At 42.4% G+C, this 15,589-nt stretch overlaps 1 protein-coding gene across 1 annotated transcript; it reads right to left on the reverse strand.

Moving 5' to 3' along the window:
- Window positions 1-1,652: 1,652 nt before the first annotated feature.
- On the reverse strand, window positions 1,653-15,315 carry rel (v-rel avian reticuloendotheliosis viral oncogene homolog). The gene is made up of 11 exons (XM_082558163.1): window positions 15,158-15,315; window positions 14,704-14,742; window positions 12,983-13,122; window positions 12,727-12,875; window positions 11,848-11,939; window positions 6,153-6,293; window positions 5,371-5,475; window positions 4,973-5,191; window positions 4,811-4,876; window positions 4,636-4,710; window positions 1,653-4,551 (listed from the first exon to the last, which is right to left on the reverse strand). Exons 1-11 carry the CDS (start codon window positions 15,162-15,164, stop codon window positions 3,722-3,724), a joined length of 1,863 nt encoding a protein of 620 aa, XP_082414289.1. The 5' UTR covers window positions 15,165-15,315; the 3' UTR covers window positions 1,653-3,721.
- Between the last annotated feature and the right edge of the window lie 274 nt (window positions 15,316-15,589).

The following is a 15,589-nucleotide window of genomic DNA, read 5'->3' on the forward strand; positions in this document are numbered from 1 at the left end:
GTTGTGGTTTGCAGTGTTTTGTGTTGTTTCACTTTAAATTTGTTTAAAAGGAAAAATTTAAATAGTTAAAAGTTGAAATGTGAATAGTTGTTTTTTGTATTATATGATTTATTTATTAAATTTTATGTGGAGTGAATAAATAAAAGTATATTTACGTTGCCCCTAGAGACAAAGCACCTACAAAATCCGAAGCAGATAAAAACTCCGGAGCACGTATAAACTCCAAAACACGTAAAAACTCAGAAGCACGTAAAAAACTCCAAAACACGTACAAAAGACAACAGAAGTGCTCCAGGATGCTAGGCGCAGTGTTGAGCTTTTGTTACCTACTGGCTACAAAAGCCATTCAAGTACCAGCGACCGGATTTGGTGTGTGTTAGTAACAGGTAAATGAACATTTTTTTTTTAATTATTTGAATATAAATGGGGCAGCACGGTGGCACGGTGGTTAGCACTGTTGCCGCACAGCAAGAAGGTCCTGAGTTCAATTCCACCATCAGGCCGGGGTCTTTCTGTGTGGAGTTTGCATGTTCTCCCCGTGTTTGCGTGGGTTCTCTCCGGGTACTCCGGCTTCCTCCCACCGTCCAAAGACATGCAGCTTGTGGGGATAGGTTAATTGGATAATTCAAATTGCCACTAGGTGTGAATGTGCGAGTGAATCTGAGTGTGAATGGTTGTCTGTCCCTATGTGTTAGCCCTGCGACAGACTGGCGACCTGTCCAGGGTGTACCCCGCCTCTCGCCCTACGACAGCTGGGATAGGCTCCAGCGCCCCCCGCGACCCTGAAAAGGATAAGCGGTAGCGAATGGATGGATGGATGAATATAAATGAGTGCATGTGTATAAATACACAAACAATTTAATTTAAATGATCTAGGTAGCTCTGTTTTGGAAGTTCAGTTAACGCTAGAAATGTGTTTTGTATTTTGTACGTGCTTTTTGGAGTTTGTACGTGCTTTGTCTCTAGGGGCCACCGCATATATTTATATATAAACATATATAAATAAAACCACTTTTTTTTTTACATTAGTAATTCCTTTTATATTGTTGTTAATAATAAATTAATTAAAGCAAAACAACCTAAAGAGCCGGTTCAGAGCCGAAAGAGCTGGATCTTTTTAGTGAGCCGAGCCAAAAGAGCCGGTTCTCTAAAAAGAGCCGGAAATCCCATCACTACTAAATATCAACATGAGGATGGACTCGGTCTAAATTGAAAGTTAAGAGTCATGTGCTTCAGTCTACTTATTGTTTTGTTGTTGAGACACTAATTATTCAGGAAAACATCCTCTGACAGGCTATCGACCCCTCATTATTGTCTCAAGAAAAATCACAGTGCCACACCCTGTTCATTAAATTTTTATATCTACACTATTAACTGATGTTTAATCTGGGAATTTAGCTTTAACACAGCTATTCAAATTGGGTTATTTAAACTATATTAAGGTTTTTATTTATCACATTATCACATTAAGGTAGCACTGGTGGATTTAAAATGTATTTCTTTCTGTCATGTCCAGTCACATCTATGCCTTCACACAATATCACGACCATCTATGAAATAATATGCCCATGACAATGCATAATGTTTGCAATGAGCTATAACATTTTACCATTTACAATATTATAAATAAATAATAAACAATGACAAAAATATTTAGAAATGACCGACTTTGTTTATTAAGAATTGATCTCATAGAAAAAATCAAAACAAATAAAAAATAGCAAATCTTACAAAGTAGTCATCAGAATATACGTTTATATTTTAGACCATAAAGCTTTTGGAAGGCCTACAAAGTTTGTCTAACATCAGCTTTGTGCCGTCAATGCTTTAACAAGATACTTTCAGTGATGTTTCAGAGAACATCGGCTGAATACATAAAACAATAAAACTGACATCTTTATCTATAAAACATCTGTTAGAAATGCTCTGAGAACTCTGAATACATGCAATCTCTGGTATGACATAGTCATTACAGAGGAAAGACACAGCTGAATGTGTTTCCTCCCACTTCCTCAATGGAAATTTCAGTACCTTGCCATTTCTTGAGTGTTTCGGCATTGGTATTGCTGTAACTCTCAACTATGGCTAACATGTATGTACAGAGTGCACTTAACAGTAAATGCTTTGGTACCAAATAAAAAAAAGAAAACAAAAATCAACAAAAAAGTATTGTACTATAATTCATATGTATGAAAATTTTACAAAGAGATCAATAGTAAAACAATAAGCAATATATTCCAGCATTACACATGTAATAGGTGGATTCACGGGTGGTAAGTCCAAACGGTGCAGAAACCAACAGTCCTGTCTGCCTCTTCATTCTGGTGCCAACTAAGAAAGGAGAGAGGGCCAGCGGCAGTCACCATTTTTAGATTCCACTGGAGGTTCGTTTTAGACGGGATGGATCGGGACTTAGCCCGGGGATGGGCAGAGCTCCTAACTCCGGCCGCCACAGTGTTGTGCTTCACACGCGTAGCCATAATCTCGGCGTCCCGGGGACATAAGGCACCACCCCGCTGCCTCTCAATCCCCTGCCGTGGGCCTCTCGGCGAGGAACTACCTTCCGTCAACACCAACACGGACCTCTCTGCTCAGCCCCGATCACTCTCTCCAGTGCGCGGTCATCCGCGATCTTCGGTCTCGTTCTCCTTTGCCGCACGCCTTGGGCCTCTGTGCCGCTCTGCGCGGCCGTCGCCCACACTGGTTACCACACCATGTCTCTCCCCTTCTCTCTCTCACGCTCTCTCTTATTAAATAGCTGTTGCCAACCCCAGGTGTGCCAGGTTAATGATCAGGAGGGGCGGTGGAATGGGCATCCTCCCAGAACAAATCACATAACAAAACAAAAGCATGCAAAAACCCAACAAAATAAAACACTACGCGCTAAAAAAATATCAAAGAATAAAACACATCACTACATGCAAGAAAATAAAAATACCAAGTTAAACTTTGTCCATTCCACTTTATGACATACAAAAACAATAAATTTACTCCTTTGTTTTCTCAAGATCCAAGAAACCTCAAACAAATCATTTATGTTACAGTATATTGGTAGTAATTCTAACTTTACAAAAAAATATTCAAGAAAGAAAGTAGTACATTCACTTCCTCAAAGGCATAACTTTGGCTTGGAAGCCAACGCTACTGTTTTTTTCTTTTATAGTCATTAAAAACATGGATCGTCCACTTAAAGATCCTACCCCCTAAAGAGACCAGATGAATCACTTCAACTGACTAGTATGGTGAACACCAGCAGCTGAAAGCTGAACCCCCACAAATAAAAGGCTTGTTAGACAAGCAACAACAAATCACAGGTTACAAGTTGGGGCTGAACTTTACAGAATCCCACTGTACAGAATTATGAAACAATGCATCACCAATTTAAATAGGACAAGCACTGGGAATAGCTTGTCTCCAGTTTTTCAAGAAACTAAATTTACCTGATAATGTTGATGACTAACTGGAAGTAAAGACCAACCACAAGGTACCATGTTGTTAGAATCAGAATCAGGAAGTACTCTTGCTAACCAATCAAGTGATCAGTAACCAGTTGTATCTCTGCGAAACATTGCCTAAGGCTGACTGACTGTCAATCGTTTTGGTCCCACTGAGGTAACAACCCAAGCAAAGGCCTACTGAGCATAGCAGGGCCAGCGTGAGTAAAGAAATTTCTGCTCTCCTTTGAGCTGCTACTGTTTAAAAAGAAGAATTTGAGCAGCTTTCAGTCATTTTGATTCATCCAGTCCTCCAAAGTTGCATAGTGGGCTTCTGCAGTCGTGCCGTTGTTTACGTAAGGACTATGGAGATTTTTGATGGCAGTACCGTCTGGCCGCATTGGATCTCTGTTGGTGCAATTGCTCATTGGACGGGGCAGCAGGTTAGTATACGTATTTCCTTGACTTGGGGACTGCATGAGGGGAGTATGGCTCTCTTGTCCCACTGAGATCTGGGACTCCTGTTTCAACTGGAAGCACGGCTGAGGTGCTCCCGCCATGTTCTTCAGAAAATCATTCTCTTCTATTCCCTCTAAGAAAGGGAACGACCCTACCCCCTGTGATCCCCCTCCACCTCCAGATCCATTAAAGGGGTTCGGAACTGAACCCATGGTAGTAAAATTGGACCACTGAATACCTTGGTTCTGGCTGACCAGATGGTTCTGAGCTTGGTTTGGAGTTTCTGATCGGAGCTCCTCCCTTTGATTCTGCTGGTGGAAGAGCTGCTCTGGTTCTCTCATTACAGGGGCTTGAGAACCTGTATCCAAGCACTGCAGGTCCCGCATGGAGAGCTGAGGGAGGGCATTGTTCTCACAGCTGTTGTGGTCCACACGGTGTTGGTAGCTGCGGTTCGGTGGCTGTTGCCTGCTAACAGGACGTGGCAGATTGCTGGCACCTGGGTTTATGGTGACTGTGTCCATAGAGAGCGTTGGATTGGAATTCGCCCATGCATGGCTTAATTGTAGATTGGGTGCCATTAGATTCTGAGGAGCCTGTTGATAGGCTTGGGTGAACATAGAAGGTTGCTGTTGTTGTCTTGGGTATGCATTGCCCATGTCTGTAAAAAAGAAAAGAGTTTTAGTTTCACAGCAATGAAGTATATCGCCATCCTCCTTTTTATGATGACTTCAAACGTAGTTACCTCTTTTCAGGTGACTCATGGTACTCTGTGGTACTGCCTTGGGCCTATTCATTGTCAGACCGCTAAAAGGACCACCTAAAAAGAGACGGGAAACCTTAGCTGCGATGCAAACTTCGCAATCACAAGTAATGATATCACATGAGGTGTACTATATATAAATTGCCACATTGCTTACCTGACAATCCCGATATCTTCATCAAGTGCTCTCTTCTGCGCTTTTTCTCATTGTATCCATAAGGATCTGATGGAAAAACAACAATATTAACACTACGTGAGTCTAACCGAGAACTAGGTGCCACTAGTAAGCCCCCGCAGAAATAAAGCGATTGCTGCTCACCTTTGTCATCAGGCAGATACCGGAAATCCATTGGTTCACTGACTTCCTGATCAGAGGGCCGGCGTAGCTGCATGTGCACAGTCACCGAGTCCGTTATGGACGTGTTGTGGTAGGGCGGAGTCTTGAACACGATGGCAACTTGGCGATGAACATCAGCCTGAGAAAAGGAGCCTTTGGCCTCCCAGCCATCAGGGGAGAAGAACCGCACCTCAATGTCATCTGGAGCAATACAGGAACAGAAAAGTACATCAGCATGCAAAGAGACAGGCACTATGGGTGTGGGAGGTAAACTAAATCAGTGGACTGAATAAAGATGAAGAAAGAGAAAACAGATGCAAATAAATTTAGTACAGTGTGCAAAAATGCAAAGGTCTATAGTGCAGAACATTTTGATGTACCTTTTTGTACTTTGTCACACAGTAGGAAGATTTCGTCTCCTCCTCTGACACTTCCGCTATTTCTGTTGACCCGGCAGATCCTCAGCTCTGCAGTGTTTGGGGCCCCTGGTAATACAAAAAACAAGTTCTAAACACACAACGCAACAAATACTACAAGTTACAAGTTGCTCAGTACAAAAACAATATAACCAGGATCTGCTTTTGTTGACACGGTGGGCCTAGCTTAAAAAGCTGCCTTGGTTTTGAAGAACAATCCTCATTCAGTTTACAGCTAAAGCTTCAGCAGGTTGAGTCACATGTCACATGCCTGGAGCGAGAAGAGGAAGTGCTCCATGGTAACAGTGTTGTTTGAAGGTTGGTGTGTATAAAGAACTTCCCCTTTCTGTGTGTTTGTGTATGTGTGGAACAGTGAACTAGTTCACCAACTGCAACACTTGAAACACTAGTGGACACACGTATACAGGTCTTGCAAAAAGCACTTGCATTCACATATGCTGCAGCTGCTGGTACACACTGTATGTACAAACACGACTACATGTGTCACTTCTCAGTACTTACACAGTACTGTTATACTCACACAGGAAAGGGAATTAAGTATGTACTTAATCTTATATAATCACTTCTTGAAGTCTGCTGTTATCTGACCTCTACAGGTGTACAAAGCTGACCTTGGGGAGCCCGTGTACTTGTCAGGGCAACTATACGGCTATTTCATTATGTTCTCATGCAATTGCATGATGTGACGTCAGTGTATTTGACACAGACGGCGCTCGGTCACTCACTGTTGTCGTAGATGGGGTTGGTGACGATGGGGTTAAGCGCTCGGGTGTAGTGGCCGTTCTCATCCTGCAGGAAAACCTGAATGCACAGGCGAACCACATTCAGGTCGTACTCCTCTGTCTGCAACAGCTGCTCCCGTGGCACTACGATAAAACACACATCAGTTAGATGAAGCTGGTAATAAAGCAAACATTCAGAAATATAAACTAAGAAACATTTACACCAGACTTTCCCTTTAAAGGGCCAGTGCAAGTATTACCTGGTGGTTACTGTGGACCTAATTTGTAGAGACTGTTAGCACCCTTAGCACCTACCAGGTTACTGGCAAACCAGCAACATTTAGAGTTGCAGTTTGTTTAATGTCCAGCCTTTTCTTTTTTTTAAATATAATTTATATTTGTGTGGAGCACAGCTCTTAAGGATGGATGACACATAAATTGAAACGTAACATGTTCTAGTTTCTCTGACTTTGCCTATTTAGCATGGGGATAAAAATAAATGCCAGTCATTATGTCTTTTCTTTTTTGTTTCAGTGAAACAATATTTCATTATTAAAAAAAAGCTAAAACCTGCAAACTGGATAAACATCGGTCATTGTGACTAGTAAATGTCATCTGCTATTGGCTCACTGATATAGGTTACCTAGCTGCACACTGAAGTACCGACATATTTCAAACCATCAGCACAACTAAATACTTGCATTTCAAGTGCACACCATTGTTGAACAGACGTTATTACAGCAATAACAAAGGCATGCTATAAGCATACGCTCCTGCTTTGAGAAACAGGCAGACAGTGTAGTTATGCAGTCACATCTGTAGGCTGTCCACAAAACCTCACCTTTGGATCAACATAAAAACGTCACAGATAAGCTTTTTCAAACGTCCTCAGCCTACATGCTCATCTGCATCACCCGCCTTCAGAAGCAACACGCAAACACACACACACATAACACACACTCTATACTGAGAGACGCCCACGTGCCGACACACGCACGCATGCACAGAGCAGGCTTTCACATCTACCTACTTTCTATCTTCCGTGCTCATGAGGCCATCCCCACCTACAAAGTGTCGCCACTGTGACGCTCCACACGTCACCTCAGAGTGGAAACAAGTATGCGCCTCTGTGTATGTGTGTTTGAGTGTCTACACCGCACATAAGTAAAGAGATGAGACTCTCCTGCACGAGTGACCAGGGAGCCTCCTGACGTATGTGAAAGTGGTGTGACATGAGAAAATATCTTATAAGCTTTTTAGTTTTGATTCTTTAGTAGCGTCTTACTCTGTATACTCAAGCGTGATCATTTTTTTGTTATTTTAGGCATATAAGGTGGCAATTATATGTGCAAAACCCAAACAATACAACTGCAGTCACACATTAGCTGTGTAGGGAAAGTCGTCATCCTTAGTGGGCATGCTGAGTGCCAATAGTGAGCCAGCTAGCTCTCCTGCTCTGTCTCTGCATGTGCTGCTGGCACCGGACATTAATCTTCTCTAGGTTCACAGTCTGCTTGTGTTTAGTCAGAAGTAATCAGATTCATGCTGTGAATCTGACTTGATTTCATAGCAGTAGAAGCAACAAGCAGGGAAGAACATGACATGTGCCTTGATGTGTTTGTTTGTTTGGGTTTTTCTGAGCCAGAAGTGGGCTCACACCAGGTTGCTATGAAGAGGTAAATTAGCTAAACACATAAAGAATTGTTTTATGGACACCATGACTGCAGCCCGTAGTAATGTTATTGTCATTGTTGAAGTTTTAACGCAAGAGTCTGTGCTAATTGACTTGCTTTTCCGCACCTTTTCGCCTGTGTGCATGACTACCATTCAAGAATTTTGTATTTATGTGGCATAATTAATACGAAGCATTTACCCGATGAGGGATTTACTGTTAGTTTTTTAAAAAAAAAACTTCATCGGCACAGTCAGATTAAAAAAAAAGCAAATTCCCTATAATGCTTCTTTCTGGTCTGGTGCCAGTGTACTCTATCAACGTAACAAAACATTATTACAAGAGAGCCTCTAGAAGGAGGTAGTGTAGGTCTCCTCATTGAGAATGCACGACAAATCCTGCTAGCTTTGGACGTCTAATTGGTCTCAAATACTCTGTTCTGCGGTGTGGAGCACTGCTCTGTTGTGCAGCTTTCTGTTGGGTCATCAGGTTTGCCTACTGTAGGTGGCAGAGACACGCAGTGAGTGGAGAAACTGAAGGAGGGAGAAGTGAAGACGAAACCGTCAGAATAAATATTGATGGAACATGCTGTGTTGGTCTGCGTGAGTGTTGGTGGAGTGTCGCTGACAGAGGGAGAAGCTTGGACGGACAGGTGCAGGAAAGTGGGTTGTAGGTAGCAATGGTGGTTGATGTTTGAGAGTGTGTGGTGGAAAGAAACTGGGCCCAGGGTCATAAGATACACTGGGCTGCAAGGGAGGGGGGGGTGGGTCATGTTCAGTGACAGCGGAGGGGGGGGTTGCAGGTGGTGGGGGTGGTATGTGGCTCCGAAGGGGGGGTGTTCAGGGTAAGTGGTTATTATGACTGTGAGAGCAGAGTGTAAAAGTGAGAAAGACGGGGAGGCAGGTGCCAAGTCTCACCACAAACAATGTCTCCACTGCATGACTCACAATTTCACCACGTTTTAGGACGTGGAGCTTTTGTGTCTGGCTGAGGCTGAGGCAGTCGCTACATGAGAAGTCTGCTGTTGCATCATATAACATTATATGAACGTGTGTGCATTTACAGCACATGAGGAAGTTTCGTTAGGGAACAAAAATAAAAGCGGACCGTTTGGAGCCGAACATGATGGAAGTTAGTTTAAAGGACAATCACTGCACCTTAATCCTCTTCGGTAAAATGTTCATTTTTAAACAGCTTATTTCTAATAGAAAACTACTGTCTGCAGTGCACTGGCAAATGTGTACATGTCCACTGATATTCAGACATAATTTCACAATTAAATCTGCAAGAAATTGTGATCGTGCTGTGGCTGAATCCGATAGAGTTGGGATAAAAGCAGGATCTGTGAGATTTTCAGTTTGCGAGAAGAATGGTAAAATTCAACGCCGGTAACTTCACAAACAAAAAAATCAAAGGATGTTTAATTGAGTAGTTTTCCACTTGTTTGCAGAAGATATTTCAAAACCACAGGCTTCAGCAGAATTGTACAGGCACTTATCTGAAGCCCCGCTGTGCATTTTCTTTGGTTGTCAGTGCGGTTATAGCCACATGTATTTCTTTGAATTAATATGGACGTCGTCTTACGGCAGATTTATGTCCCGTGTGAAATAAACAAACACTTGCCAGGTGTGCAACCACAATGTTAGAATGTGACGGAGCGGTACTACAGAAAAATCTACTACGCCCTACTCAGGATGGCTGTTTGTCATCACTCGTGCAGGTGAGGGGAGCTTTGGGCCAAGAACGGACAGTGCTCACAGAGAGTCTTTTGAAAGTGCAGATGCATGTATTCACAGACAGGGAGGGGAAAGTGCCTCCAACCCCCCCTACCCACTCCACCACACCCCATCCTAACACAGGAAGCAGCTGAGTTTCAGAGCAGAAGTGAATTTAAGAGAAGGGAAGGTTTGAGCCATGTGAAAAAAAAGAGACATCAAGCTGTCCATCGCACACGTCTGTGGCAATAAATACGCCGAGTTTCTGCAGCTAAGGACATTTTAACACAAGTGCTTATAGTGGGGCTTCTATATGGCCTGACACAACAAGTAGCTCAAGTCTTTTAAGGGCCAAGTGGCTATTAACAGGGGTAAGAAACAGAGATATGATCATATCTGAGTCAGTGGTGACAGGTGCTAAAAATGTCAGCCAGGCTTACTTTTCATATCGTGCAGGACACATCTGTGTCACTTGCATATTTTGGTCTGCGAGAGCGCTCAGGCTAAGACAATTATCAGGTAAAAAGACTACAAACAAGTAAAAGATGTGCACTTTACAGCAGGCCCGGTTTTAGTAATTAAAGGCAATTCAAATTGCTCTTTATTGCCACTTGCTACCATGCAAATGTACTCAGTGCACTTACACTGTTTCTTTTCTATAACAACTGTGAGAGCTGAGATCTAAACAAAAGCTAAAAGCACACTCCCTCCACAGTTTTACAGACCTGTAAAGCACCCTATTCTACTTTTATCATCATCTCTCAGGGCTGGGGAACCCCCTCGGTCCACCCCCTCCCCCTTTTAATGAATCCTGCATTCCCAGCTCTCACGTGGCATCTCTGCACTGTGCTGAATTGAGCAACTGTAACAAAGAATGGGGAAGTAGCTCAACGCCTGTTTGTACACGAGAAGTGTCTGTCTGCTCTGGAGGACCGCAGAATGAAAGCACAGAGAGGAAATGGCATTGCTGTAGATAGCGCGGTGGCAAGAGAGCGGATTTGTGACTTGATGTTAGGAAAATCTGCTAAACTGCCTGAGAACTAGGTCAACCAACATTAGAAAACAATTCTTGTGAATTGTTTTTGAAGCTGCTTAACAGTAACAAGATCAGGAAAAGCAGCAGCAACAGGATTGATATTTATATTTTACCCACATACAATTCCATTTGCTGTTTTGTCAACTGCTGACTTTAGCGTGGATCATCCACTGGGGAGATGACAATATCAGCTAACATCAGGCTGGATATTATACCAGCAAAACTCTAGTTATTTATCTATTATTTCAATCACACAAGCGTTTGCACTTTTATTACACTTTAGCTGTAGCTACACATAAGAATCATAAAGCTAGCAAAGAATCTCTGTATGTACATTAGTGAATATTACCTGCTGCAAATGTCTGGTTATACACAATAACTCTGAAGCAGAAATACCACTGAAGTTAGCTGGATGTGTTACTGGACATAATGCTGGACAGGTTTCTTTGAAAGGTAACAGTCTTGTTTTAATTTACATATTGGCGGCACAACAAATGCTAGCCTTATCCTCTGGAGTACTAACACACTGCTTAGTAATTTACTTTTTGCTAAGAAAGAGTGTAAAAGACTCCAAGACATTCTGTAATTACTTTTTACCAAGTCCTGTAAAGCTCTGTTAATTTACAACTCCGCTGACTTGTTTGATACTTTATTAGGAGCTAGAAGGTTATTAGCCTGTTAACTACTACATGTTCTTTTAGATTAGTCCCTTGGGATTGAAAAGAGGGATTATATGAATAACTCATTTCAAATTCTGCTCGATGGGCTACTATTAAATTAAAAAAACCAAAAACATTTGCAATCATTTATGGTTTGCAAGCCTGCAAAGATTGACATATAGTTTCACAGAGCCGCTAGCATTGCTGTACACTCAGAACTGAGATTAGCTTAACTTTACACGGCTAATTTGGATTAGCTCATTTTCATGGCTGCAAGGTGCCTGAATTTAGGCCCATTAAGGCAATAAAGTCAACTTATTTTCCAGCTTTTACAAATAAAGGTAACATACAAATATGAAGGCTGTCAATTTAACTTAAATGATTCTATTTGGGGGAAATTGTACGGTTTGGGTGAGTATTTTCAACTGCGGCTTAATACACATTTGGGTTTCAATAATAAATATGTAAATAAGTAAATATAACATATCTACCAATTTTTTTTATTCAGTTTTTTTTTTCATTTTTGTCTAAAAACATGTTTTTTTCTCTCAAACATAAATAACACTGACCCTTGATGTAGTTATAGAGCCACCGTATAAAAATTCAGAGCACTCACCATTGAAAGGGTTGATTCCTCTGGTGATCCTCTGTATGATGGCCTCTTTCACTTCTCTCCTCCTCACACACTGGATACCCAAATTCTGGAAACTGTAAGAAATTTTAAAAAAAATGTCATGAGGAAAATGACAGCACTCAAACATGCTGAATAAACCCTGAGTGAAGGGATCTCTAAAACTGTAAATGAACTCAATGATTTTGTTGTGCTTAAAGGTCAAAGTAATGACGCAATTACTCTCACCTATCCAGTCAGACCGGCACATTTTTCAGTAGTAAAGAAAACATTCAGTAATGAATCTACTGGATTCATTCTGTTTGTTTACCCAGAAGGCCTGAAATTCAAAATGATTCTGTATTTACTACAGAAGTCTGTTTGGGATTTGCAAATTATACACACCAAAAGATACTGACTCATTCACACACTCACACACATGCTCCAGCACTCACACACGCGCAAAATTTTGTTTTCTCTCTCTAACACACAGCAAATATGGGTGATGTCACTTGGGGAATTCCCATATTGCCATCCTCACAGACATGGGTCGACAAATATGCTTTGTGTGTGTGTGTATGTGTGTGTGTGTGCAGTGTGCTGTAAGAGTTTCTTCAGCTGTGTCTGAGAGGACATCAGTTTACACATGATGCCTCCCGAAACCATCAAGCGAAAGACGAAATACTGTTAATAGAGAGCAATTCGGTTGTGCAGTGAGTGGCTCTGTGAGTGCGTCACAGAGAGAGTGGTTACTTATTTCGGTGAAAGTGTGCTGATTAAGATTGAGACTAGGGCTCTCAACGATAACAACTGGCAGCGAAGTAAGCAGACGCTGATAAAGAGCGAGTTTGGACAGGTGGAGGCGACCGTGGGAGGAGCACTCACGCGATCACTCTGCGGTCCGGGCCAAACTCGGCCTCGTAGAATCCATCTTTGCAGTCCTTTCCCACCAAGTCGTGCGGATGTGGTCGGTACGGCTCGTTCTTCGTCACCAGGTAAACGCGCACCTTTCCCTTCCCGCAGTAATTCAGGATCTGAGGAGAAGGAGGAATGGTGTGCGTTCAGACGCATGTAGAAAGACACATGCTTAGGTGCTTCTACGCACAAATACACAGGTTACACAGGAGGATTGGGGTCGAACCTGCAGGCTGGGGTACGTCCTGTTGTTGTCAGAGCTCTTCTCTCCCGGGATGCTTCCGGCTGAGCGACCCTCACACTTGTACCTGAAGCGCATTCCTCTCTGCTTGGGCTGCTCGAAGATCTGAATCCCTGGCTCAGGCACTAAGGAGGGGGTGACAACAAGCAGACGATAAACAGATTTGATAAGACGACAAAAGAAAACCCGAGTGTGAATCTGACACAGTTATCTGCTTTAGTTTTTTCCTGTTTGGGCTGCCACATGAGTGGTTTGGTGCTGGGAGGCAGGGGGCTCAAAACCTACATCTCACACTCAAATTTCTTTTTCTCAGCAAACATTTCGACATGTCGCAGCAGTAAAAATGCAGCTGTACAGGATAAAAAAATTGCTGGCTGCTTTCCATTTAGCTGCCTCAGTTTCAGATACAGTCATTGCCTTCTTGGGAACCATGATTTTAGTGACACCTGAACCTTTCCCACTATGTCGAGCCTGCTGTGAAAAAGGTTTATTATGGTTTAATACTAATCTTTAAGTACTGGTCTATGAACCTTAAAAGGAACCTATTAGGCCATTTCCTTTTTTTATTTTATATACTCTAACAATTGTGAACCTTCATATTAAATCTAGTGATTTACATCAGCACATGTGTAAATTTTTACTTCAGACTGCTTTTAAGGCTCCATTTTAGAAAGTTCATCTTGGCTCTGTGTGATGTCACTGAGAGCATCTATCCCTAATATGGTCATCTCATGCAAACAGTTCTGGCTGTGCGCACCTACTGCTGTTCCCTTTCTGAGGGGCAGCAAATGTCTCTTTACACGAAAAGGGCCTAAAACAAAGGGCCTGCACCAGTGTGATATTAAGAGGCATTATTTTGAGAATCAAATCATGTTAAGCTATTTCAGTAGAATCTGAGACTAAAAATATGGAAATTAGCAGGTCTGTTAGAAAGTGATTTCTACATACTAAAGATTGCTGCATGAACAGACCTATTGAATTCAACCCAGATGTGTAGAAATCTTTCAGCTTTCAAACAACTTAATGCTGATAGGACGTGACTGCAAATCTTAACACAAGTGTTAACTCAGAAAAGCACATTTCAGCCGTTCGGCATAATGACAAGGCATGAAATTTGTTTCCTCAACCTTTTTTTTTTTTTTTCTGGGAGGAAATAAAACCGACTCCACATGATGCCCGTGCAAGAGAGGAACTAAAACTGATCCGGGAAGCGTTTCAGTTTTTGCTGTACACTGTTTCCACTGAAGTAACAACACAAAACGTGGTTATTTTTGGACATGACAGCAAGCACACAGATCAGAGTGCTGCTTGTTATTCCGGCAGGCCAGTATGAAACAAGTCAAGTAACATTTTTGAAATGATTAAGAGAAAAAAAAAGGAAAAGAAAAGAAAGAAAAGTGGCCCAGTCAAGTTTTGCCCTGATCACTTTTCAGTAACTGAAAGATCATGAGGCTCAAGCGCACTCACTACACACTATATAAACACACAGACCGGTAAAGACAAAGATTACAAGAACCTCAGGCTCTCTCACATCCTTACAACATAAGTCTGAAAATACAATGCTTACCAATAAAACAAAAAAGAGGAAGTGAAAAGACACTGTTCAGTGAACCATCACCCCCCCCCCCAACACACACATTTCTGCACTTTTAAGTTTTAACCTGTGAAGACTATTTTTGTCAGGAGCACAAATGAAATTGACTTACGTAGGTGTGCTTCGTCCCGCAGCACGGAGGACATAAGAACTGGGGAGGAAAATGTGAGACAGAAAAAATTTAGGCAAATAGATATCCAAATCACACACAGAGGAGTTGTTCTGTGGCAGTAATGGCGCTATTGCTAAAACTGGTCTTGTAAGCCCAATCAGTTTAGCTAAAGCTGCCCAACCAATAACACTGCTAGTCATGCAACAACGAGGAAGTTCACAGCATTCAGCAGTGACAGTACACACAACCAGTGTCGAATACTATCAAAGTCAAGAGTAAGTACTCCAGTTCGTGGTGATACTGTACAGCACGATGACCTATAGCCAGTACTACATTTTCGACTTTTTGACTGACACAGGTACACAGGTGTGGTTATTACCGTTTGTTTCCTACCCGCTCACTCTACACGTTTATCGCTGTTATTACACAGGAAATAAAAGGTGTTGCTACTCACCGTCCATGATGCAAACACTCTTTCACTCTGTCACGGGTTATTGTGTCTTGGAGAACCTCGGGCTGAATGAGTGACAGCGGGCAGAAAACTATTTTTTGTCAAGACACTAGCGGGGGAATTCCCGTCCGTCACATCTGATCTAGCCAATGAGAAGCTTCCGTGAAAAAAAAGGGGCGGGGTCCAGACGATTCACTCTCAACTATGCCTCCTCCCTGCCCGGTCGCTCGAGGAAATGCACGGCGCGGTCCACGGGGGTCGGTCCTTCAGGGCTGGAGGTTAAAGTGGGTGGCGGAAGTGCGAGAATGAGGGTGGGCTCATACGTAAAGAAGAGCCACGCAACAGCAGCCGCAAATAAAGAACACGAAAAATTAGAGATAATAGAGATAATAGATATCAATTAGGGAGCACCACACGCACAGCCACTGTGTGTTT

The sequence above is a fragment of the Aulonocara stuartgranti genome (genome assembly GCF_965226115.1).
Source record: "Aulonocara stuartgranti genome assembly, chromosome: 13".
In the NCBI taxonomy this organism is placed as follows: domain Eukaryota; kingdom Metazoa; phylum Chordata; class Actinopteri; order Cichliformes; family Cichlidae; genus Aulonocara; species Aulonocara stuartgranti.